Here is a 27,197-nt window from a genome sequence, read left to right on the forward strand (position 1 = left end):
TATTGTGGCTTCCTTACTTTTTATCCCACAGTTGGCATAAGCTTTTAAGCAGATGCCTTGGGTTTGCCCTTTGCAGCTTATAGGCAGATCACTGCTGTGTTGATTCTGCAGTCAGTCAGCTATTCAGCAATCTCATTTTTCTTTTACTGTTTTGGCAGAGATGAAAAGCAAAGTTTTTAACCTTCCACTTTCCTGCTATTTATTTGACTGTTGGAAGCCAACTTTAAAACTTAAATAGGAGAAGAGGCGTATCCTCACAGCAACACATTACTTTTTCTCCCTGGAGTTCTTGAAGCAACTGACTGAAGAATGAAATGCAGGCAGTGTGAAGACACAAATGAAGGACTAGAGTAAAATGCAATTTGAGTGGTGTCTTTTTTAATTAACAATGGCTTAGACTCTGCAGCACAGTCCTTCCAGCAGAAACTTGTCTCTAGATAGAGACTATGTTAGAAATTTCCTATTATAGATAGAGTATCTATAGATATATCCTGTAGAATATAGAGAATCTGTAGATATATTCTATAAATATAATCTGTAGCATATTACAGTCTCTCTCTATACTTCTGTATATCACTTCTATTGATGTAGAATATATAGAAGTATATTAAATATATGTATAGAGAATTTATACCCTGGAATCAGAAGTTTGAACCTATAGCCAGGCACTAAAAAGTCATGTAAATGTGGATTTTGGTTCTGGATCTTTCTGCTCTGAGGTGTTGGGAGCACTGGAATTTGTGATGAAAATATAATTATCTGCAGGACTCATTACAGAAACAGAGGAATGATTGGGGTATTTACAAAGGTTCCTCCTAAAACACCTGGAGCTTGTGTGGTATCCATTGTTCAGTTTGCCCACATCTGCTTCTGGTTTCTTCCTGAAAAAAGTTTCAGAATCTGTGAGAGAAAATTATCCCCATTGAGCAGAGGGCACCTGTAGAAGTTCCCAAAATCTTTGTGCGAAGCAGATGCTGGGTTAGAGGAAGCCCCAGAGGTCCCTCCCTGTGGGAAAGGGCTCAGCTGAGTCCATTAATTGCTGTTATCTCGAAATGCTAGATAATCATCTATCATCATATTTATAGATAAATATCTGGCTGCAGGTGCTGCCACTTGATCAGCCAGGGGAGGTCAGGAACCCCAGGCTCAAAAGGTTTGGGGTGGCTGCTGGAGCCAGCACTGAAGCCAATGTTGTTGGCTTTTTAGGACATTTTGTGGATGAATGCAGCAAATAAGAGAAGTGTGGCTGTGAGGTCAGTCTTAAAGGTAAAAGTCCTGCTTGATTTTATTTTATTTTGGTGATAGTGTGAAGATTTAAGGGCATGACATGCAACTTGTGAGAGAAAAGGCATTAATTCTGCTATTCAAGGTTTGTCTCCTGAAGGTCAGGTGCTGCCTGGCTGTGGTTGTGTGGCTGCAGCCCAGGGCAGTGGAGCAGCTGATGGTTTTTAAACTGCACCAGTTTCCCCTGACAGGTAATTCCAGTTGAAGAAGGAACAAGCATAGTTTTGTATTTGTTGGTACGAAGTTAAATGGTTGCAGAAAATAATGAAACTGTGGAATTATATGAAGAATGTGTTGTGTTCCAGCAAACTTTTATTGACCTTCCTTTTTTTAAAATAAGCTTCTGGTTGAAAGAAATCCCAAGGACCTGTTTTAAATCTAGATTAAGTAGATGAAATATGGTTTAAGGCAATACAACATGGAAAGGCAGAGTTTTGGGGTTCCTCATCCTTCATCACAGGTCATCTTAACATCATCCTTTACATTCCAGTGCTGGCTTCCACTGCACTGGTATTTTGTCCCAGGGCTGGGATGTGGAACAGAGTCACTGCTGTGTCCCAGGCTGGAAATGTGCACAGCAGGAAAGGCTGATGGGTGGAAGAAGAGCGTTTCAGGGGGCTCAGTAACTCTAATAAACCTCCAGCTGCTTTCTGTGGGAAGAGAATTGTGTTTTCTAGGAAAATGCTTTATATTAATGTTGTTCTTGCTATAGAGATTACCAACAAATAGCATTTTGATAAATCCTTGAGGCATCACACATGCAGCTTCTGAGTGACAATAGGAATGCAGGGAAAATATTTCCTCATGAAAGTGTTGGATTTTGGTGAAGAGTTTTTCCTTTTGTCTCTGGTGCTTTTGGAGTGAGGAGATGATTTCAAGTGAGACAGTCCCTCTGGTGCCTTAGGAGGAGAAACAGTGCAGTGGTGTTGGTGCTGCCTCTGCTCTTGAGAGGCGACTCGTGTTCTCCTCTAAAATATTCCTTTTCAGCTGCCACTCTGCACTGAAGAGTAAAGAAAGAGGGAGGAAAAAGAACACGTTCCATCTGTGACCTTTTGGATGAAGTCAGCTAAACTGAGCAGGCTGGAATTATCTGTAGAGCAATATTGTTAGGTCTTAAAGCTCCAGTCTGGCATGATAACAAACCCTCCCCTCGTGTAGGCACTACTGGCTCATTTGTGGCACCGGGGAACAGAATTTAAAGTATCTACATCAAAAACCTGGGCTATTGAATGAGCTGAGAAGGAGGAACGTCAGTGCATGAGTTGACAGAGGGATCAATCAAGAGGCAGCTCTGACACCTCTCCTGAGATGTGTCTGTGTGTTTTTGTGGGATGTGTGCCCTCTCTCCTGCTCATCCTCATACGCAAGCACTCAATTAGACACGAGCTGTGCCATGGCTCCCTTTTCCCTGCAGTCTCTCTGACTTTGCAGAGCGTGTGGAGCTGACTTGTATGGTTTGAGCAACTGTGAGCCTGCATGTCTGTGGAATGTAATTCTGAATTTTAGCTTGAAGTTACAATCCCTGGGCACCTGTTGGGCTTCTTTTCTGGGTTAATATTAACCTCTTGAACAATGTGCTTTTACTGCCTTGATACAAGGAAACTCTGTGAACTTGTTTGTGCCCATTGCAAGAAGATCCTTATCATGAAATGAGACTTTAGTACTTCAAACCTGCAAGAGGCTGCCTTTCAGTTTCTTTATTATTATTAATTTAGCAGGACTTGTTGGATATGGTTATTTTTCTGATTGTTTTGCATGATTAAGGGCTGCAGTATAACCAAATATGTATTTTATCTCTTAGTTACTGGGTGAAGAATATAGAGAGAAAACATGACACTTATCTGTCCATCCTATATGACATGTTCCTTATCTCCTGTGTAATAACAATAATAATATTGTTATTATTGGCCTCATGGATCTTGCTCTCATAAAATACTAATTTTTTCCCTTTTTTCTACCATATTTTCATCTTAGGAGATAAGAGGTTAATTTTCCCTTTTCCTTTAGCAAGGTAGCCTGCAGGGTTTATTTGAGCATTGTTTCTATTTTCCATTTTTCAAGTTCAGTAACAACAGGATTAAAAACTTGGAAGTTGAAAACGTAGACGTCTGTCTAATTAAAGGAATTGGCTGTTGGGGCTGTATTTTTCTTTCTCATTAGCATTCTGTTCATTCTGTTTTCTTTCCCTATCTCCCTGTTCCCTACACACTCAGCTTGTAATAAAAGTTGGTTCTTGAATGTAAAGAGCGTGTTAATGCACCTGGGAAAAACATGTACAGGAAGGAATTGGATTTGTTTCTATCTAACCTGGGTAAGATAGACTGGAATGTTCCAGTGTTTATCTTTACAGTAATAATCAAAGGCTCCTTCCAATGCTCATAAGGATTATTTAAGAAGAAAATTAAGTAAATGTATTTATTTGTTTGTTTCCAACAGAAAAACAATCTCCTATTTTAAGTTTATACCCCTGCAGCCAAGTGATAAGGGCATTTTAATGTTTTCCTGCATCTATCTTTCCATTTTTATGTGTGGCAGGATTAGGGGAGAGCTGATGCTGCTGCTGCGTAAATGTGAGCAAGCAGAGATCCTCATTACAGGGCAAAGTGGATAAAAAGAGTCAGTAACTGAAGGTGATGGAACTGTTGTGTCTACTGGCCATTAACTGGGTAATAGAAGCTCTCCTCCAGATGAGGGGAATCGCAGGGAGCAGCATTTTGCTGCGTTGCAGGAGCAAATCCCTAAAACCTCTGCAGCAGGAATGTCTGCAAGTACGGAGATAAATACATGGAGACAGATTGCAGCCGAGGCTTTGGGGCCATCAGAGGTTTTCTGTTCTGGTCCAACTCTTCTGTGGAGTTATTTGAGCGGCAGGGTGTGGAGCGCTCTGTTCCCAGCCCTGGAACCCCAGCTGGGCTGGCATCACGCGTGCCTCTTCCCCAGGATTTGTGAGCTGCTCTGCCACAGAACTCAGCCGAGTGTTTCTTCAGCACTGAGAATAAAAATGCTCTGCAAAGCCATAAAATCAAAGTAACCACGCTGTGTCTCCTGGCACTTCAGGGTTTCCTTGGCCTGCTCGATGGGCACAGTGTTTATGGGACACGCAGCAGATGCAAACAAGGCAGGCTTGCCCTTCACTCAGGGAAAGTGTGGTGCTTAAAGCTTCACTATTGGGAGGGAGTTGAAGTTCTTCACTTTTTATTTTACCTCTGGGACTATTTCTAAGGTAGAAGTTGCTGTCATTCCACCAGAGGAGTGGCCAGATTTACTGCAGGAGCTTTGGCCTCCTGACTTCCTTAAGCTTTACAGCCAGAAGTCCTGAATGTATTTCATCGCTGCAGGGCAAGGAAATGTGTGTCATTAGACTCAGAAGTCAAATATGCAGTAAGTCATACAAAACCACCTGTGTCTTGATTCCAAGTAATTTAAAAATCTGTGGATTTAAAAATCTGTGTGCCCAGATTTGGCAACACCACCACACTGAAGGCATAAAAATCTGTATGATCCTTTAATTGTGTGGCATTTACACTCGAGTTGGCCACTGAAGTGTTCTTGATGAATTGGAGACAAGGGCTGCAACAGGGTGTCAAGCAGGACATACAAATGGATCCCAAAAAAGAGCTTTGGAATGTCTAAAGCCTCTATTCTGGGACACTTTATTTTAAAAGATTCTGATGTTTACACTGAGGTTTCACAGATCTTACTCTAGGTAGTGCTACATTGTTTGGGACTGGGATCATCAAATGCTTAGGTGCAGGTAGAATTCTTTTTATCTTAGTTTCTTACATAAACCTTCTCATAAATTTGCCTTCCACCTTTTAGGATTCTGTAGCTTTGCTACATAACAGCTTTGTGTATGTTTGGCTCATTAATTGGAAAGAAATATTCCTCCTTTTATTTCTGAAAAATTATCCAGTTGTATTTTTAGACTGGTAATGTACCTCTACCTTAAAAGATAAAGTGTTATTGATAGAACAATGTTTTCCAGTAGTTTACTGTGCTGTTTCACACACTGTTGACAGTAAATCATGTTTTGGCTGAAACTACAACAGAAAGTGCTGTTCTGATGTTACACAGTTTTCTTTTCATTCCATACTTTCCAGTGTTTGGCCCCATCTGTTTGTTCAACATTTGGTTGAATGAATCCAGCCTGGCTTTGACTTTGTGTCACTGCATGACCTATTTGTGATAGAAATAAGGAGTTGCTGCTTCTTTTTAAATTTCTCCTTATTTCTTCTCTTTAACCAGTGATTTTCATGTTTTATTGTTGCTAACTTGAAGTGCTTGGAAGTGTTTGCAGTATGGACATTAAAAAAAGTAAATTAGTGCTTGAGTGGCTTGCAGTTTCTACTGCTGAATCACTGTCAGTAATAACCAGGATTTTGTGGAGTTTGTGTCTTACTGAGTGCATCTGCACCCAGTCCGAGGGGATTCTGCTGAAGGAAGTTGTGCAATTCCATGGAATTCTGGTGTTTGGAAAGCAATGCTCTCCTGCCTAGTGTGTAGAGCACAGGAGATGTTAAAGGAGTGCATCAGTGCTTTGCCTGAAGTTGTAATCCAATGCCTGACAGTCAAACTGAAATGCCAGGGAAAGTAAAGAGTATTAAGATTTAGCACTTGCATAATCTTCTACACCTTTTGAGTGCCACAGGTATTAACTATTTAAGCCTCTGCATAAATTTTTTTCTGCCTAAAAAGAACCATATCCATGTGCTATCCTTTTACTCTCTTGGCAAAACACAGAGACTGAAAGGCTGAATAACTCACCCAAGGCTTCATAACCCAGCCTAGATTTACCTGGCTCCAGGGCCTGTGCTCAATTTCTGCTGCACAGCAGTAGTCTGTGTCCTAATGGTGTGTGAGTAGAAATGACCCCACAAAATCCCTATTTTGATGTAGACAGCAAACCTGAGACACTGTAATAGCCCTGTATGATGGATCTGCAGCAGTAACACAAATGCTGGTCTTGGCAAACTGCAGTGCTGTACACAGATAGTGTTTGCTGTTGTATCGATCCATGCCTCTAAATCTTTAATTATCTTTCATAGTAAAACTTGTATAAATAAATTGCTGTAGTGCTGCTGCTCTCTGGCAGCAGCAGAGGTTGATGCTTGGGTCAGTGGCCACTTTTTACCATATCCTTCCTCTTTGTTTAAAGATTTGGTGCCATTAAAAGGAAGGGTAATAGATCTAAAAAACTAAGGGGCTTGCAGACTGTTAGTCCTGAGGTACAAGTTTCCCTCCTACAAGCTTTGTCTTGTAAAGTTTTTCCTATCCCTTGGAGTGTTTATTATCACCTGAAGGAGTTGAGTGGCCAGGTTGGTGCTGTTCCTCTTGCTTGTAGAGCAAGTGTGGTGCACCTGGGTATTTATTTTGCTGGATTTAAGCTGCAGATGTATTTTTCTGGTACTAAAAGAAGCCAAAGCCTTTGGTTCATACAATAAGTAGCCACTGCAGGTTCTGGCCTCTTGAGTCTTTCACCTGTGGATTTCATCTTCATGGATGAAAATCAGCTGCCATGAGGTTTGCTGATTCTGACAGGATTTCTGTCCCTGCTTTGTGTACTCTGGAAATTAGTTTTAAATATACTCATGTGCATGCATTTTGCTGCTGAAGGAGTTTTTCACCTGAGAAAACACATTAACCAGCCCAAGATCTGATATTTTATTTCCAAATGGTGTGGCTATTTCAGTTGCTGTGATACAGATTTCTGAGTCCCCAAGACTAGGTATTCTCAAACCTAGCTGTGCCAAATCTTATTCTCAGCTACATCTATGTGAAAATGGAAATGGTTCTGAAAGAGATCTGTGTGAAATCAGGAATTAAAAAAGCACAGATAATGCTGGGGCAGGTTCAGGAACATTAATAAAGGAAAGTTGGGAGCATTTATGTAGGCATAGTTGTGGCACATCTAAATATATGTGTTAAATATGCTGTTAAGAGGTTGAAGTTTCCTTTGTCTTTGTTGCATGATCAATTATCCCTTCAGGGCATTGCCCTGTGACAGGGCCATGCTGCTGCTAATTTGTTTTATAGTTAGTGCAGTTCACAGCCATGGCTTATGTACTCAGAATAAAAACAAATGTGTCTCAGTGAAGTAATGGTATGAATATACAATATTCAACAGGAAACCCTTCTATTCTTCACCACAAAGCACTAGAGCCCATACCATTATGCTGGCATGTTTTATCAGAAATGAAGATATAATTTAATAACACAAGTTTTCTTTCCACAGTGAAGGAAAGAGGAACAAATCAGTGTTTAAAAAAAAACACCACAGCACCTTAAATAATCAATTCAGGAGAACTACCATAAAGTGAAGCAATATTCATGTCTATCTCTGAAAATTGAACTATAAAATCCCAAATGATTACAAATAGTCTTTGTGCTTGCTGTCAGTGAAGTCAGCCAGCTGTGTAAATCAACAACCTATGGTACTTTTTAACTGCAATGCTTTGTTTAGATTGTATTTTTTTAAAAAAAATTTCTATTATTCTTCCTGCCCGTGGTTGCCAGTGATGTCCATGGCAACAGCTGGTGATGGCACAAGTGGAGTCCAAAGTGTTGATTATACCATAAACTGGAGAGGGAAGAAAAATAGACACCCTGCTTACAAATATCTTGAATACTATAAGAGTTTTATAAGAAGATGAGACCGGAGAAAATTGACTTATTTTATTCTGAGTCTTTGCTTTCTGTTATTGACTAAGATGTGTATTTTGTCTTGAAAGTCTGTTTTTTTTTTCTATTAGCCTGAGAAGTGCTGTTGCTGGTGTAGCACATCCAGCCACACCTCGGTGTGGTTCAGCAAGATTATCCCAGGAGATGGGATTTAAACACATTCAAGTTCTTATATCAGCTGCACTAACACTTGCTGCTTAAAATGTAATAATAATTAAAAAAACCCAAAGAGCAAAGTTGTGTGATAATAATTAAGCTATACCAAGTAAGAATTGAAGCTACTGAAAATCTGGGGAGAAAAAAAAAAACAGAAAAACCTGTTTTAACATCAATAGTGCACTTAAGAGTTATTCTTTAGTTTGTTGCTGTAATTCTTTGCCTCTGGATTGGCAGCATTGTCTCTCCCCATAAACATCTTTCTCATGATCAATTATATAGTGATTATCTTGGGTTTTGTTTTGTGGGGTTTTTAATCTTTAGACAAGTAATTGCTTGATATAAGCATGATTTAAAAATATACATTTGGGATAATTCATCTGAGCATCTTTTCTGGGAGCTTCTATCTCCAAAGACCAAAAATAAGCTTTCTGAGGGCGAGCTGCTAAGATTTTTATAGCAAGACTCAATATTTGGTGGTTCTGTTTAAATCTGAGATACCTTTTTGTAACAGTCCTGTACATATATGAAGATGCTTGTGATGAGTCGAGGAGGGTTTTTTTTGTTTGTTTTAAGTGTTCTTTAGCACGTCACATTCTCTGGATGATTCTTTGGATCAGATGGGTGGGAGAGGAGAGGAGTGGATGGTTGTGATACTGTTTTGGTGCTGTTTGAATTCTTCTTGACTTACCCACGATTTCTATCTAATAGCCAGGGCTGAGTGGAGGCTGTGCTAGGTGAGAAGCAGGGCTATTTCTTCCATTTCCCAGTGATACTGCTGTTTGCACACCCCCTCGTGAGCTTTGCCTGTTGCTCAGTCACATTCTTTCTCAAATACAAGGTTTTGAGCTTGTTCACTGAACTGCAAACCTCTCAGTCAGTGGAGAGGCTTGAGCAGATCTCCTGCATTTGTAATTCTGATTCTGTCTTCCAGAGTCTCTGGGACTTTATCAGCAGATGTAGTAAGTGAAATCTATATTCAGTCAACAAACACCAATGAAAATATTAAGCCAGGCCAAAGACAGACCCTGTGGGTTTGTACCTGCTCTCACTTTCCAGTCAGGTCGTGGAACTCTGATGATTTGTCAAGTGCAGTTTTCTGTCCGCTTCCTTTCCAGCCTTGCTTCTCACAGAGCAGGTTTAGTGTAACGTGTTGATGATGAAGCACAGGGAGCAGTGTCTACAGCCTTGTTAAACCAAGACCCTGCAAGCCCCAAAACCAGAGAACAGGGAAGCCAATTATAAAATGTGGAAATCCTGCTGTTTATCTCGATTCCTTCTGGAAATACACTTGATAAATTCTTTAATAGCTGGTTGTTCTTCATTTGATGGTAGTGTTTGTGCTCTGCCTGGCCATTAGGACTGGCTTGTTTATTGTTGTGTAACCTTGGGATGTTTCCATGACTAGAAATCCCAGTCACTTCCCAGAAACACGTGTTGTGCCCTGACATAGCTAGAGAAGCAATATATGAACTGCCCTGATTCTAAATTCAGTGTAGTTTTATTTAATATTCAGTGCATGTGTAAGTATAAAATTTTTATTAATAGATGGTTGATTTGCAGTAACAATGTACCTGGAACCTGAATAATATCCCATGAAACTGCCATCCAGTCACAGCTCTTGGTGCTCTGTCTCTGTGGAGATGCTGCTCTGTAGCACAAACACAAATATTTTTCCCTGTGATTGAGTCCTGAGAAGCACAAGCTGTTTGTGAGAGACATGTATTTAAATAATTTTGTTTAATAATTCCCCGCTCAGCACCAGGAGCCAGGAGGGTGGTGAAGTGCTGGCTGGGTTAAGCCGTGCATGCACAGGGATCCCCTGGAACATCTGTGTGTGCAACTGCAGGAATCCCGGCTTTTCCAGGAGGGGAAACCCATGGGGGAAGTCTTGCAGTAATTATTTTGTTATTACTCCATAATCTCTCCCTTTTCTGTCAGCATCACTCTTATTTCCTGGTGTCTGGGGCATGGGGAGATTGGGCCTTGCTGTGTAGTGTGGACAAAAGTTTTTGAAAGAGGAACAGAGGCTCTCCAGTAAAAATTATCTGGTATAGAGGGATTGATAATCATGTTAGCTGGAGGTAATATTGGAAAAGAGGCTTTATGAAGGCCTTTGTACTAAAATATTGCATGCTGGCTCAGGAGCAGATGGTGTCTTCTGAGATAGAGCCTAATCAGGTTACTCTGATTTTCATTTTATGTTTTTATAACCCAATGTTATCTACTTTTTGTGTAATCTGGTAGACTAATAACATAACAAATATCTAACTTTGGGGAATTATCCACTTGTAGAGTAGATTTTGGTCTTTTCACATAAAAACATTATTAATCTAAATCCACCTGTTTGAGGTACTGAAGGGTTCATTTGCAGCATTAACTTCAAAACCTTTCTCTTAAAGGCCATAAGAATGGCATCCCCTTTGAAAAATTATCTTGTAAAAGTCTGCTTCATGTCCCATTGATTTTACCAAAAGAATTCCCATAAGCTTTAGATCAAGCTTAGAGATTATTTGCAGCAGAGTTTTATAGTATTTGGACAACTTGAAAAGGTGCAATTAAAAATCCCAAAGTGCACAGTCATAGAATGTTTTGGGTTGGAAGGGACCATAAAAATGATCTATTTCCTGTGCCATGGGCAGGGATGCTTTACTTTAGACCAGCTATCCAAGTGCTCAATTCTGACTGCAGAGAGTGAGGAACCCTCAGGAGGTGCTGTTCTGTGTCCTGGTGTTTAGAATAATGGGCTGGATAATGATTTGTGTCCATCACTGCTGCCTTTTCCCATCCCTCTCAGCCCATAACTTTTGATTAAACAGCATCCCCTAAACACAATTTGTCATCTCAAAGGCTCCCCTTGCCTATGGTTTGAGATCAGTCTTGTTCAGTTTCCAGCTCCTTTTGTGGTGAAGGTGCCACTGAGGTGTTTTTGGACATGAGATCGTTGGATCCACCGTTCCCGCTGCCGTGTTCCTGACAGCCTTCTGCTGGGCTCCAGAGACATCCTAAAAGTTCTTCTGTTAAAAACTGTGCTTTAAAATGCTCCTTTCCTACGCTTAAGGAATCCCAGAGGATCAGTCTGCTTAGTTTGCTTGCTGGTTGCTTCTGTCTCGAAAATGTTAGATTGAGTTAAGTTCGATACTGCTTTAAAAAAGCAATATTTATATTTTTTATGAATTGCACGCTGGGTATGAATTACTGACAGGTCCACTCCATCTGCTGCAGTCATCTTCATCAAATGTGCAGCTAAACTGAGCACCCAGGAATCAAATTTTCCTGGGAACATCAGAGCGGTGCTGTCAAAATTTAAAAGTTATATCAGACAATGAAAACAAACAATAAGCCCAAGAAAACACATGAAGCCAATTTTTGGGTGCTCAGTGCAGCTGCTGTGCAGAAAGCGACTGCAGCCCTGGTAGGGGCTGGGGGCTGGAGCTTCTGATGGTTTAGAAACATTGGAATTAATGAGTCCTTAAAATGTGACTAATTGATTTTCCTGACGCACGGGGCTCGTGCGTGATCTCAATAAAACTCCCCGAGTCGGCAGCCTGGGAGGGCTCCTGGCTGCCTCTGTACCTGCCTCACTTAATGAACTCAGGATGTTCCATTTTTCACAGAACTATTAAGATATCAATAACTCATTTGGGGAGTTTTAATTTAACTTTGACCGTGTAATTGATGACCCCTAAGAGCTGCTTCAGGAGTTGCATTATCTTCTAACTCTTTTTTTCTGTGGAAATTAATATCAAACTTTTATGCTTATGTAGATTATTTTCTAAAATTTACTTTTCACTCACAAATGTAACATTTTGCTCACAGTCCAGTAAAAATTTTTATATCAAAATGAAAAAGCCCTACTTAATTTTCAGCAATTTCCTTCCTAAATTCGTTTTCATTTCCTTTGCTCTTTATTATTATATAATGGCTGAAAATTTTGACACTTAAACCATTATGCTCAATTTAATGCAGACAGTAACTGTGTCCATCTCAGCAGTATTCAAGGATCACCTTTAAAAGTTTTGGTGCACTTTTACCTGGAATCAAAGCAGCCTGAAATATATTTCAGTGTTTCCAAAGAATCTTTCTAATGCTCCTTTCTTCAGAATTAAAGTAGAAATGAGTGTGAATGTAATTGTCTTGTAATATTCAATTATTAGCACTGCACTGGAGTTTTATCTTTATTTGCTCTATCAAATGTCTTATTAATTGCATTTTATATCCCCACTCTGTAAATCTATCACAGTTCCTTTGATTAATTTTCTAAATCAATTAAACTAGTACAGTCTCATTGAATAAAATAAAAAAAAAGTTTTGTTTTTTTTAACTAGTTTTTACAATAAAAATTACCAAGGAAGATGTTGTAAACAGGATCTTTAGGTGGTGTGTGACAGCTGATTTCAGAGCTGAACGTTTAGCTTTGTTTTTCAGCAGTTTTTTTTAAATTGTCTGGAGCAGAAGTCTGAGCAGCAGCTGGGGGGGCTCAGCCTGGAGAAAAGGAGGCTCAGCAGGGACCTTCTTGCCCTGCCACTCCCCAACAGGACAAGAAGAAATGGCCTAAAGTTGTACCAGGGAAGTTTTAAGTTGGAAATGAGAGAAAACTTCTTCACCAAAAGGGTTCTCAAGTGCAGGCACAGCTGCCCAGGGCAGGGGTGGAGTCCCCATCCCTGGGGGGATTTAAAAGCTGTAAGGATGTGGTTCAGTGGAGGCCCTGCCAGGGCTGGACTCTCTGATCTTAAAGATCTTTTCCAGCCTAAATGGTTCTCTGATTCCATGATAGCCTTACAGAGGTTCAGGTTTCTTTGTATCCACATCAGGAAATTGAAGTGTTATGAATGAAATGCCTGGCTTTGAACACAGCCATGTTCTCACTGTAATTTCTTATGTCCTCCCTATATATAAAAACCAGTTTGCTGCACTAGGAATGTGTGATTTCCACTGTTCCTTTAAATGTTTTTTCAGAGCAAAATAACTGTTTATTACTAAGGGTAACCACCCCATGACAAAACAGGAGGATGGAATGCAGGGGTGTTTATTATTGACTGATTACTGCACAAATGCTTTGACTCAGTGCTGATTCTTTCTGAGCCTATTGATGTGTGAACTTGTTTCTTCCAGTATAATAATTTTATAAGTTGTTTCACCCTCATGCTCAGTGATATATCTAATAGCACAGCTGAACTCAGTGTGGCTTCTCATCAAGTGTTAGAAGTGAAGGGAGTTTCTTCCTCCCAGCCTTACACTGATTTCCAAGTCTGGGCCTGTCCCAGGCTGCAGTAGATGAGCTCTTTGCTCCGCAGGCTTTCCCTGGAACTTTACATTTTCTTTTATCTTTCTGGTTTTTGAGCTTCCTGTGTCCTGTTCCTCAAACCCTTGAATATTTATATGTTTTCTCTAGGTTAATCCTTTATCTTTTGTAGTCAAGCAAAGGGCATCTAATCCATGTGAAAAGTAAAGTAACCAAGTGTGTAGTGCTGCCTGTGAGGGAGTTCACAGAAGGGTTTGTTATGCAGCAGCTCTAAGAACAGACTTGAGTTAGACAATGGCATTTATTGACTCCTTCAAGCCACACCAGTTACCTACAGGGTCGTGCTGTCCTACCTGCTTTGGATGAAAGGAAACCCCTCCCTATCCACACACAGATCATCTCTGTTACAGCCCTTGGTCTTGTCTGTGATGAGGTGATAACAGGTGATGCCCTAAATGCAGAAAATTTACCTTTGGGGGTTCTACTGTCTTTGATTTTCACTTTATTATTTCAGTGAACTGTGTGTTATTCCTGTGTCACTCCTTAATAGGCTGCCTTTCACTTGTTGAGAAGGTTTGCAATAAATCTGGCTTTGCAGCATCCTGATGATGGCCAGGATTATTGTCACCCCACAAAGATGCAGTTTGCAGCCTGGCAGTCACTGGTGTCATTTGCTGTTTTTTCCATAACTTCTTACTGCCATTTAAACAGCCCCTGTTTCACATGTTGAAGCTTTTCCTGTGTGTCACCATAAGCATCTTAGATGATCTCAACAGAGAAAAGGCCTGGAGGCATCTGAGATCTTGATTTCCTGTAAGTGTATTTGAAGTGGGGCTGGTTTTGATTCCGCAGCATCTTGATTTATATGACCAGTGAATATCATATCAGACTGTCAGGTCTGAAGTGTTGTGTGGATAACATTCTGGTTTCAATGTGATCTTTCTTTTCCCTAAACAGAGCCATCACCCTGGAGAACCAGCTGGTGATCCTGGGGGTGTCAGTGACGGATGCAGGAGGTTACTATGTCCAGGCAGTCAATGAGAAGAACGGGGAGAACAAGACCAGTCCCTTCATTCATCTCAGCGTAGCACGTGAGTACCAAACTGTGGGGAATGTGCTGGCACACTGAGGCTGCAGACAGGACTCACAAAGGCTGCCCAAATAAAAAGAGCCTCGCTAACAAAGGACTGGACCTTTAAAGAGGGTCAATGTTTCCTGCTTGGTTTGGAGCACACCGAACTCCTTGTGCAAAAGAGGGACCTAAGAGAGGAGATGCCCTCCACAAATCACCCTCAAAGCCTTTTGTCTGGTGGTTTGCTTTGTGCAAGGCAGGTACATGATGATATCCCTCACTGTTTATTGTGAAGTTGTGGTTATAATTTCTTTCTAATGCAGGTGTTTATAATGTGTTGTTTTCCATTGTGCCTAAGTAAACAAGCCATCCTTCTGAGTGCAAATTTATTTATGAATCTATTCCCAGTTTATGGCATTATTTTTACCTGGAGTTATCACAGAGTCCCAGGGAACAGGTATTTCATTGTTATTACTTACTATTTTACATTGCACAGGTTGTATTAACACCACCACTCCAGAGATATTCCATGAGTGGGTTTTGCAGCAGAGCACTGGGGTCAGGAGATGGCTGCACAGAGTCTGCCAAGCTGCACATTCAGCAGAAATGTGCACGTGCAAACTCTTGTAAAACATCCAGTAAACCTGTTTGCATGAAAAATTAATATTCTAAACGTGTGAAATGGCTTGAATCCCCGTATGAGGCCCTTGATAAAGGCATTATTTATGTAGCAGTGAGAAGAGGGAGTGTGTTAGTGCTGTGGGAATGGGGAGGTTCCTCGTTTTGCTTGTAGGGGCAGGGAAGAGGTGATGGAGGAAAGCGCTGATGGCAGTGGCAGCCCTTGTAATTTGGGCTTCTAGAAGATGCAGGACTCGGCTCTAGATCAATGGTGTGATGAGATGCCCCAGATCTCCTTATCTTGGGTACCATTAGCTTTTGGACAATGCCTGTTGGCTCATTTCCTTACCATAGCAAACCTTGGGAGTCTGGGTTTCTGGGCAGGAAATCTGGGAAACTGCTTTTGTGACTGTGTTTGTCAGAGGTTCATCTGAAACATTATGGTCCTGTGCAACATTCAATTTCTAAGAAAATGTCATTTTCCTGCTAAAATTCCTAATTTGATTTCAAGGAAAGTTGTTCTTAGACAAACATGGGGAGCCCTGGTAGTGGACTGGGATTACTGGGGGCAGCAGCTGGATGGTTTGACAGGCAGCAGGAGACACAAACCTCTGTTTTCTTCCAGACAAGTATCTAAACTAAATGAACTGCTCAGGGGTTTCATGTGTATCTTTCTGAAGTGGAAATAATATTCCAAATCCACTTGCGAATTCCAGCTGTTCTGTATCATGCAGATTGTAAACATTATTATTTCTGACAGTATGAAGAGGTTTGCTAACACTTTAGTAATTTCATTTTTAAAGCAAATTTGTGTTGCTTGTATTATGTGACCAATAGCATACTTCCCACTTTAATTTCATGTCTTAATTAATGCTAGAAATAGTCTGTGATCATGCATGCATAACAAGTGCTATGCAAAGCAGAAGGTAATATGGGCATATGGAAAAGAAAACACTTCAAAATGCTCACAGACTTGATACCGTGAATGCAAAGTCTGCCTGGAATGTGGCAAATAGGAAAGATAAAATGGATAAAAGAAAATGCAGGATAAGACAAGATGGAAAACAAGAAATGAATTTGCTTTTAGAATTAATGTCAGCCAATGAGGTTTTCAAATTGACACCTTGATATCCAGGGCTATTAAGGCTCTGTGTGTGTGTGTTGAAGGAAGGCTCTGGCTGTAAGGCATTGGAGTCTGTAAAGAAAATTGGATTAACGTGGTTGTTCTGAACTTTGATCTGGGGAGGAAACTTACGTGATGCATTCCATAGAAATGAATAAACATTTTTGGTCTGGTAACAGAAAATAATCGGGCAAAAATACAGTCCTGAAGCAATATGCAGCAAATGGTTGCAGAAAAATGACATTTTTGGAGGAGTAATAAAGAATTCAAGCAAGAGGTTGGAAACAGATTGTTAAAGGTAACACAGATGAGGAAGATACTGCATTGACTTGTCACTATCTGAATCTTATGGCATGCTGGGAGTGATGACACTTGTAACTTTCCATTAGGACATGTATAAAATTTAAAAACAGTTTAATCAAAATCCAATAAACCCCAAGTAAAGCGGAATGGCCAATCTCTGTGCAAAGAGATTATATATTAATTATTGAGTACAACCTTGCTGCATGACTCAGCCGTGCACACTGCCACCGTTATTGTGAGGGCAGGAGGAAAAAAACCCCAGAGATAATTCCCAGGGCAGTCATTCTCTGAGAGCAGTGTTAGATATGCACAGCTCGTTATTCCTTGAAGGAGACCGGTGTCAGATTTGCTTCAGCCTGTAAGAAAAGCATATTTGCAGAATCATTCTAACAGCTGAGAAAGCTGTAATCTCTCCTGTTCTGCTCCAAAGTACAAGAATGACAGCAGGAGAAAGGTCTGGCTCTGAGCTGAGCACAGGATGAGTTACAGGGCCTTATATTGCAGATTAAAGTCGCTGTTGAATTGTGGCTGAAGGTAAATGGAGCTTGAGCATCGCCTGGAAAATACACTGAACTGTCCTTCAATTAATAACTGTATTTGATACATGTGGTATAAAAAGATTACAGGATGTCGAGCATGTTTCAAAAACAGTCTAAAAGCCCCAATCAGATTGAATTCTCCAGTGGGGCTCTGAGTATTAATAGTAAAGACATTTTGTTTCTTGTCAGTCTAAACTGCCGCTTGCCGAGTCCAACACTGGGAAGTCTCACACCCACCCATCGCCCCTGATTGCAAACACGCGGAGAAGTTGGGAAACAGCTCCCAGAGAAAGCCTGCAGGCTTGTCAGGGTTGCTTTGGCTGTGCTTGGGTTTGCTTTTCTCCACGTTCTGAGGTTGGCCACACATGGGAAATGAGAGCAGCAGAGTGCCAGGACTTAGGAGAAAGCTCCGTTTTTTGGGACATTTGGGTGTTTCAGGTACATGCCCCATCCCCATCGCTCAGTCCTTACACTCCCCTTGTACAAAGGCACTAAAGATTTATTTCCCAGTAGATCTGGTCACTCTGTGAGAAGATCAAATATTGAGCAATGTTTTTCCTTCCCAGCTGAGTCCCCAGCTTGGCTGAACACCCATGTTCCAAAAGCCTGCCCTAAACCCAAGTGTCTGAATGTGACACAGGGTGAGGTCCACCCATCAAACCATGGATGTTTCTTTCAAGTGGACTCATTTCCGCTGATTTCGGGAGGATTAGATCATCTCTGAGGTGACAGGCTCTGGGGAAATAAAAATTATGTCCAACAGGCAGCATATTGGGAATAACGTCACATCTGAAATTAGTGTGAGGTGTCATAAATTAGTCCTAAATTTAAAATGTCTTAAAATGAGTTGAACTGTGTACTACACTAATGAAAATCTTACCACTTTTTTTTTTTTTTTTCCTCTCTTTTTAACCATATGTCAAAGCTTTCATGTAAATAACACTACATTTTGGCTTGGAAAATCGGAAAGTCTGAAAGTCAAGAGTTTGGCAGTGGAAATAGTAACAACACTCACTTTGGGTTTTAGCTCAAATTACTCACTCCTTGTTGAGAATGTGCTGCTTGGGAGGGTTTCAGTATTAACCCCATTTGCTGGAATTTCCTATCTTGATTGGAGTGGTGAGAGTTAATCTATCTCTGGGCTGGTACAAGCTTTTGGGATGTAAATACTGATCTCCAATAACAACACTTAGAAAATCCTAAATGTTTTATTCCTGTTTCCATCTATTGAGCAATAGGGTTTGATGATGGTATCATAAATGGATTTATGATACCTTAATTCTTCAGGCTTTTTCTTTCATATGCCCATTCTCCCACAGCCAGACATACCCTGCAGCACAGATGGTCAGGTCTGTTACTGAGGTTTGTGACTTGACAGGGAATGAAGTGACATTCTTTGATCTTAAGGTGTTGGCAGGGCACCTAAAGATTGAAGTGTTTATTCAAGTAAGGCCATCGTAAAACCCTCACTTCCTTGAGGGCCATTCTCAGTGTAACAGCTCAATGTCTCTGAATCTGCATCACAACCCTTTTGATTGTAGTATGGAACTTAAAAAACAAACAAACAAAATCCAGCCAAACAAAAAACCTCAAAACCCCAAATCTCCAAAAGTAATGATAAAAAAACACCCCAGAAACACCCAAACAAACAAAAAAAATATTGCATGGAAGTTTTTTGAGGGTAAATGGGGAGCAGGGGTGTTTAGAGCTTCTTAATGAAACCACAAGGGATTCTAGTATGTAAATCAGGAGTTTAAGTGGGTTTATTAGAAGGGGGGGAAAAAAAGAAAGATTCATAGGGAGCTTTTTATTGCTGTGAGGAGCTGGCTGAGCCATTCCCTGCGGGGGAACAACATTGTCCTTCCACTTTATGATGTGACACCATGGCCAGGCTCTGGAGCCACTTGGGAAGAAGTTGGCAAAGCCCTGGTGAAATATTTCCATTATTGACTTCAGCACAATGCTTTATGTGAGCACCACCAGCCAGGTCCTGGAAACTTTTAATGTTGCACTTGGCTTTTTCTGAGTTGGGTTGAAGCATTTTATGAAAGATGTGGGGCTCAGTAAATGATTTCAGTGGCTGCCTTGCAGGAGGTGGGTGTGTGTAAGCTGTTGTGACAGTTTAGATGGTCCTGCTTCAATTGGTTTTGCGGCGTTAATCATCCGGAACTGCAATTCAGGGCCTTGCTCCTGCACCTCCTTGTTAAGCTGTGAGATATTGAGATGCATGTCGCTCCAATAGATTTATTAGTAAATTAGATAGTCCCCAGACCTATTGGTGACACCAAGAGATACAGAGTGTTCTGCAGCCTGATGTCATTTTCTGATGCATGCTTCGTGAAAACAGAAAACAAGATTGATGAAAATTTTTAAAACCTTGCCAGCCAGCATTTCTGAAGAGTCAAAGATAATAAAGCCAATTATCATTTAACGAAGATAAATTTTTCCCTTGGGCACTGGCAATGCTTAAAAACAAAAAAAAAAGTAGTAGGGAAAGAAAAAAGTTTGGGACTGGAAATTAAACTCCTGGCTTGGTTGCATTGCAATTAATTTAAAGTATGAGAGTGTTGTGTTGTTCTGCCCAACTTCCACTTGCAACCAGAAGAATTTTATTCTGTTATGGCAGACATGGACATGAGGATAAATAGACCCTGCTTGTCTCTGCTTGGTGCCTATTTTGTTCTTCAAATTAATGTATCAAGACATAAACTTTACAGAAGGCAAAAGTCCCATTTCAGGCTCACAGGGACTGAATTTACCTCAAAGTTCTTGTTTGTTTGTTTTTCTCCTGTAAAGGAAGGCTCTCATGATTGCACAGGACATTTAGGTCACTTTTAGTGTCTGTAAGAATGAAATATTCTTTATGTTGTCAGGAAAGAAAGAGGTGGGGGGGAAGTGCCCCATTACCTCTCGGTGTGTTTGACAGGATGTTCCTCTTGACATTCTTCTGTCAGGTGTGGTAAGAAGATAAGTTTTCAGAAGATTCTGAGCAGACATTTTCCTCCCTAGAAGAGAGCATTTCACTAACATGATTTTCCATATTAACCATCAGGGTTCGTTCAAGTCAGCAGATGCTGAGGATCCTTCATGGATATGTTTGAAGCACAAAAGGCATGAATTTTTCATAGCCAGTCCCAGCTTTCAGGTGTAGGCAGGAAAAAGGAAAAAAGGAATGGGCTGGCACCCCCAGGGAACAGATATTTCTATTCTGACATCAAATTCACACAAGCTCTATAGACTTGTCAGACTGGTTTTAGTTCATGCCAAGAGAATTGACTTCTTTTAGCCTCTCTGGGTCAGTGCTGTGGAGATGAATTTAGCGTTTCTCTGATGCTGTTTTTACTTTTTGGTGTTATTTTGGTGAGGGAAAAAGGACTATGGGATGAGATGAGATTGCATTTCTGTGCCATGACTGTACCTGTTTTCCCAAGGTTGTGACCAAATACTGGGGGAGTCCAACAGAGCAGAGCTCAGCCCTCTGGGAACTGGTTTTAAGTTCCTCTTTGAAAGGATCACATTTCTTCCCCATTTCCTCATAAGTTTTGCTCTCTCTTTGTCCTGCAGGATTCCCAGGAAGGATATTGTGGTGGAGTAAATATGTGATGAATTAATCATGAATAAATGTGAGCCTTTGACTTAGAGTGACACTGAATATTTGATTGACACTAACCAAGCCTCAGTTATCCCAAATGTTAATTTGAAGGAGCTTGTGGAAGTGTTTGTAGTCTAACACTCAACCCTGAGGACACATTCTGTGTAAAAGCCATCTTTAATAGCCTGGTCAAATACTGCCAAAGTGCTTTTTCTTCTATTGTTGCTCTGCATTCAAGGACATAGATTTTAAATGGGGCTCTTTTTTCTTACTAAGAGAATAGAGTGCAACTTACACACATCTCAAATGCATGGTTATGTATTTAAGTCAAACACATTTTAATAACAATAATAGCTGTAAGAAAAAGGACTAAATTGAGTTAGTGTTAAAGATTTGGGTTTGGTATATTGGAACAAATGTTGGTTTAAGCTTTATCCAGAGCTGGGATTTTCAGTGGAAGCTGATATTCTCAGTGTTTTACCCTATTATCTACTGCAAAAAGTGACACTGTACTGCAGTGTAGACTGATTTTATATGCATTACAAAGAAGTAACAGATGATGTTCAGGATTTGTCAGCCTTCTTGGACTCCAAATTTCATTGTTAGATTTTTCTAAAGCATCAGCCAGATCTCTTCCATAATTCTCTACCTTTCTTCTCCTTAAAGAAAGCTTTGCTCACTTTTAACTGCAGAGGTAGAGAAGGAAACCTGTGGTTAAAATGATAGATTGCTAAACTGCAGGAATAATAAAGGTGAGCCAAGAAACCTTTGTGGTTTTGCTCAAGCTTTTTTTTTTCTTGTTTTTTCCAAATATGCTATCAGTGCTCTTTCTGATAAATAGCAGAAAAATCTAGTTTCATCTTCCTCTGGACTATTTTTGATAAAAATTAGGGCCACACATGGTGCATCTGCTGCAGCCTCTGCCCCAGGCAAGCAAGGTCTCCTCTGCTGGTGGCTTTTGTCATGGGAAGATGATAAAACGAACTTTCTGTAAGATTATTTCAGTTTTCCTGTTAAAGGTAACTTAACCAGCATAAAGCCTATTCAAATATCTGCCAATTAATTTTCATCATATCACATCAACAAATGTAATGAAGCTTTAAATGTGTGGTTTATGGCAAGAGTAGTTATTTCCTTTTCTCCCAAGTGCAACAGAACAGCCCTGTTGTTATGGGGACTCCTCACTGGCTGGTGAAACTACAGAACTGCAGTGAGTGTCTGTTCCCTCAGCAGATGCACATCCATTATGCATGTTGCTCTGAAAAACGGCAAATGCTGAGGTTTCTATAATCAAACTTATTATTTTAACATGGCTTCTTGTTACACTTGTCTGCTTATGAGGTTTGGGGGGTTAGAGTGTCTGAGAGAGATCTGGAATGCACACACAAACTCAGGCTCCAAATCCTGGGTTGTCTCCTAAACCCTTTATTTATATCTGACACATGCAATTAATCTCTCCCTATCTCTAATCACTTTTGCTATTACATTCATCGGAGTGATTTGTATCCTATCTCTGTCACTGCTCGGTAATTGATATGTGGAGATAAGGGATTCTTAGAGGACACAAACAAGGAAAAGGGAAAATTGAATTTACCTTGCAATCATTTTATAAAATGTGACACCCATCAATTATACATGCCATCCAGGAAAATGCCATCTTGAACAAACTGTGATGATTTGTTGGAAGATCAGCAGAAGAGAAATGCCAGAAAACTTTTCTAGACAGAAAAGTATTGCTGGTTCAACAGACAGACTTTTCAATCTCATTGGTCCACCTACAGTGTTTTTAAATAATACTGTAGAATTTACAAAGAAAGTATAATTTTTGATCCGTGTTTTTCTCCAGTCAATCTTGTACTACTACTTCAGAGTGGAGTAAGATGAAAGGGAGCTGTTGAAATAAACATTGTTTTGATCAGACATAAAAAGATGATGTTGGTTACTCGAGATTGAATCATCTTTCATGGGCAGAAATGATAACATTGATAGAATAATCCCATTCCAATTTAACCACATTCTATCGTGAACATATTTCTATTTAGTTTCTCTTTTCCATTTCAGTGCAGTGATAAGTGAACTAATTTTCTCACTCTTGTGTAAGTACTTTGAGCTCATGATTAGTTCTAATTGTTGGCATGAGAGTAGTAGCTCCTATCCATACTTGTAAGTTTAAGCACTACTGTGGGATCTTGGAAAAGCTTTTTAACACATACTGATAATGCCATAAAAACGAGTATATAGATGAATAATATAATAACAGTAATAGAAATCATAAAACTGAGAAGATTTAAGTCAAACAACATTCAGTGTTGGCAGCTTCCTGGGCCTGTCAGTCTGGCAATCTTTTCCCTGGATCTATTTATCTCTTTATCCTGTACACCCCAGATCCAACTGCACTGCCTAAAAACTCCAGAGCAGCCAGAAGCCCAGTGATTTGTAGGCATTTGTACAGGGCTTTGCATTTCAGTTCCTGTAAGGATAATAATGCTGAAGCTTTAGGAGGAGCAGCTACTGGAGACTGGTGTATCAATTTACCCCTTTTGAACATTAACTCCTGGTTTCTTGTAAGTCTCCTTCTGCTGTGCCAAACTCCTGGAGTTTTCCAAGGAGCTGACTTGAAGTATTTTGCTTTGATTCCCATCTTTACACAGTGGGATGTATTTAAAGTGTAATTCTCATTTATTTTAAGTTGGCAAACCTTTTTGAAGGTGCTTTTTACTAGGAAACGAAGAACCTGTAACTTACTGAAGTGAGCCTGAGCTGAAATATGCTATTTTAAGGCTAAACAAACAACCCCATTTAAAGAAAGACATCCAAGAATTAGACTTTGATCCTTGTGGGTCTCTTTCAACTCAGGATAATCAATGGTTCTCTGATCTGTGGCTCTGTCCTGGTCTGCAGTGAGACAAGTTCTCCTGGCTGGTCTGGAAGTGAGAGAGTGCAGAGATTCCAAGCTCTTGCTTAAGGAAACGGTGACATTTTATTTCTAATGGACCAGATAAATTTGCAGCATGTTTTGAGGATTTTTTTTAAGTCATAGAAGGACTTTTCAATTTGGAAAAGAAATACTTCAGGAACTATTTGATAGCATTCTTTAAACTGTTGTGTTAGGCAAGCTTGAAATGTCTTTTAAACAATATAAATAAGGAAGAGTAAATATGGTCAAAACAGATGTTTAGTGGAGTCTGCTCTGCACTGAGTTACTGCAAAAGCCTGAAAATTCCTGCACGTGCCAAAGGTCTGCGTGGCAGAGCTGCCCTCCCAGCGTCTTCACAAAAGCTCATTTTCATCTCCAGCTTTCACAGACATATGGTTGCTGGAGGGTTATCATTTTTAAAGCTCTTCATGTTAAAGATGTTTTTAATTTGTTCTCAATATACATCATAAAACAAGAAAATGGAATATGAATGGAAAAGCCTCCCATGTCTGTCTCATCCTTCTGCCAGAGAAATGTGATTTGTCCAAGTAATTGTGGGAGTGCAGACAATGGCCTGGGTATGGAAAAAAGTGGAAAAATACTGATTACAACTGCAACCCAAGCACTGGAGAGTCAGGACAGGCAGGATTCAAGGTCACCCATACAGCTATAAATATTCTTTTTAGATTTTAGTAAGGACTTGCTATGAATATTAAAGTAATTTAGAATTATTGGTCCTTCCTACCCCATTTGTAATAGGAAGAGAAACTCAGACCTGGCCATAACCTGGGTTGCTTCACCTGATGTATGTAAAAGCTGCATTGATTTCCTGTCCCCTTGGCTGTACCATGGGAGCTGTAAATTGCCAGTCCAGGATGTTTGTTATCCTTTGGTTTTGTCCTGCTGGGTTTCACATATTGTTGTGTGCAGCTGGGGAGTGGTTTACATATTGGAACAACCCAAAATTTGATTTTTTTTCCCTACAAACTGTGCTATAAGGTGATGGAAATGCTGTTTTCTTTTTATGGGCAGACTTTTGTCCACACTTTCAAGTCCTTAAAAAGGTAAACTTTGGGATTATGGATTATTTTTGAGGATGGATAAATCATTCTAGCTATGGAATGTGGGAACAAAGTTACAACTCCTCTAATACTGGAGAACATAATTGTTAAATAGCATGTCTTGAAAGGGCTGCAAGCTTTCTGTGATAAAGATGGAGCACAGCAAGCAGGAAAATGCACACAATGTCCTGGTCTCCAAGGCCCTATTTGTGCAAAATCGTTACTAAATTTTGTCCAGCCGTGTTTGCTGTTAATTATCTCTGCAAGCTGAGGATGAAGTAGCTTCTGCTGTTTGTGTGTAGGGAAAATACTGCAGTGGAAAATGCGTTGGATTAAGAAGGAAAAGCAGAGTAGTTGTGTCTGGTGCTTCTTTTTTATTCTCTGCTCATTCCTTCCGCACTGAGGGATAAAAGAAAATTTTGATTTTTTTACTCCGTGTGGCTGCATTTTGATCTGCTTATAAACCTGACTTAGTAAAGACTTGGTGAAGGATTAAAAAGCCAGCAGTGTTGTACCTTCTGCAAATGCTGGGAAAGTAACTGCAAAGCCTGTGCTGCCTTCAGCCATCCTTGTGGATTTATCAGGTATCTGTGAGTGATACTGTCAAAGCTATTAAAGAAAGTAATTGGTAGTGAGTGATTAAATTGCAGATGGCCTTTTCAAGGTGATTATGAATATTAAATCAAGTCAGTAAAAGCTAGCTAAAAAAGGCCCATGAAAGCAAGAAGTGAATATGCTGAGGATAATGGTGTGAAAAGAGGCTCTTGCAGGCGTGCCATGCTCATCCAACCCCCCCAGCCCATCCAACCAACCAAAAAAAAACCCAGCAAGCAAGAGAATTCAAGTGGGTGTATTGTGTCAAAGGAAGTGGAACTAAATATCTCTCTTTTTAGGCTGTGAATTCCCCTGTGCAGAGAACTCAGTGCATCTCAGTCCTGTTTTATCCAGATCTTTACCCCAGGTCTGTTGTCACTGAGCAGTGATGGCTCTGCAGAGTCCCCTGTGCCAGGCAGAGCTGTGTCATTAACAGTGATCTTTTCCTGTTCTTTCCCAATTGTGACTGATTATGACAAATGTTTCTTTACCACGTTGCCCTGGAACAAGGCCAAGAAATACTGTAAAGTGACTTAATTTCATTTGGTGATCTTCATCTCACAAAGCAAAGGTTGGTTTTTAGCTGAAAAATCCAAGGTTCATTTTGTTCCGTGATTTAAACTGGAAACTTTGGATGCAAACAGAAATAAAACTGAAAAATAAAGATCTTCATTTTGAGCCATGCTGACTTAAATTTAATACAAGTGCAGAGTGCTTTCACATAGGTCTAAATAGCTTGTGAACTTGTAGCCTGAGGGTTATTTTTCTTGTGCATATTGTGATTATGGACTCATCACTTTTGGACCAATTTCACGCTTTCAAATAGAATTTGGTATGGTTGCTTATACTTCAACATATTATTATTGTATTGATCTCCAACATCATGCTGACCTATCTAATCTGCTCTTAAACTGTAAAACACCATGGGATTGATTCTGAAGATTTATAGAAATGTGCTTTGCAATTATTATTTATTATCTTTGGTGCAACAGGAATCATTTGTTTAATCATTTGAGGAGCATTTTCTCCTTCAGACAATATTTCTGCTTACCTGAATTTTGTGGTCATTTTAATGTCAGTGGTTTTGTTGCATATTGATTCTTCATATAAAATTAATATTCTTTCACTTGTGGGTGTTCCCTTGGTAAATTTGATAGAGAGTTCTGCTCATTCCACAATAACAGAGATTTCTAACCTTGTTAGCTTAGGAACTGGTCTGTGGCCTCTGTTACAAACATCTGTACCTTGCCAGCATTTTAAAAACTTTTTGTACCATGCAAGTATTTTTAAAGCTTTCTAAAAATTGTTCAACTTGATTGCTTGGTGGATTGGTTGTCAGTGCAACAGGTGTGTTTTATAAGGGAGAGGAGGTTTAACCAGATGTTCAGCACTTCCCTTTAACTGTGGAAAGACAAGTAATGTAAATAGCCAGTGCCCAAGATGTTACAGGGAATTAAAAAGAGAAGGATTTTTTTTCTACTGAAAGAAGCAGTGAATTAGAGTAAGGCAATATTATGTTTTTTCTCCCTCAAGATGACATTCAAATTTAGTTTTTCTCTAAATTTTAACTCAAGAAGTGTCATGTATGAAGTGTAAGTACAAACAATGGGTCCAGGCTGCTTAATATTGAAAGCATCTTAACAGAGTTTGGATTAACAGTTGCCACTTGCTTTTGGGGGAGGATATTAATCACTTCTTTCATGTGATTGATGTGGTGTGTTCTAACCTGGAGGGCCTGGGGTGCTTTTAAAAGTAGTGCCATGTGCCATGGCATCATCAGCAAACACAGTCCTGGTCTAGAGGAGGTGAGGAGGATAAATTTAATAATTTAACTCTGATTAAATTGTGGCTGACAGCTCTGGGTGTCTACTGCAGAACAGGGGGCTTTACACCTCAGAATCTAATGGGGTAAAATATGGAATCTGGCAGATATTTTAGGACTTGGTAGTGACTGCTGAGTTGCTGAGCATAATGCAGAATTCATTTTGAGCAAACAGGTCTGTGGTGGTTGTGCA

General features: G+C 40.0%; 1 protein-coding gene across 3 annotated transcripts in view; it reads left to right on the plus strand.

Annotated features, from left to right (window-relative positions):
* Window positions 1-27,197, plus strand: part of SDK1 (sidekick cell adhesion molecule 1) — a 384,634-nt gene that overhangs the window by 166,151 nt on the left and 191,286 nt on the right. For all 3 annotated transcript variants that reach the window (XM_058850018.1, XM_058850019.1, XM_058850017.1), the window contains one exon: window positions 14,321-14,454. In XM_058850018.1, coding sequence (XP_058706001.1) covers window positions 14,321-14,454 — 134 coding nt within the window. The remainder of the gene's footprint in view (window positions 1-14,320; window positions 14,455-27,197) is intronic.

This window comes from Poecile atricapillus, chromosome 14, assembly GCF_030490865.1.
Source record: "Poecile atricapillus isolate bPoeAtr1 chromosome 14, bPoeAtr1.hap1, whole genome shotgun sequence".
In the NCBI taxonomy this organism is placed as follows: domain Eukaryota; kingdom Metazoa; phylum Chordata; class Aves; order Passeriformes; family Paridae; genus Poecile; species Poecile atricapillus.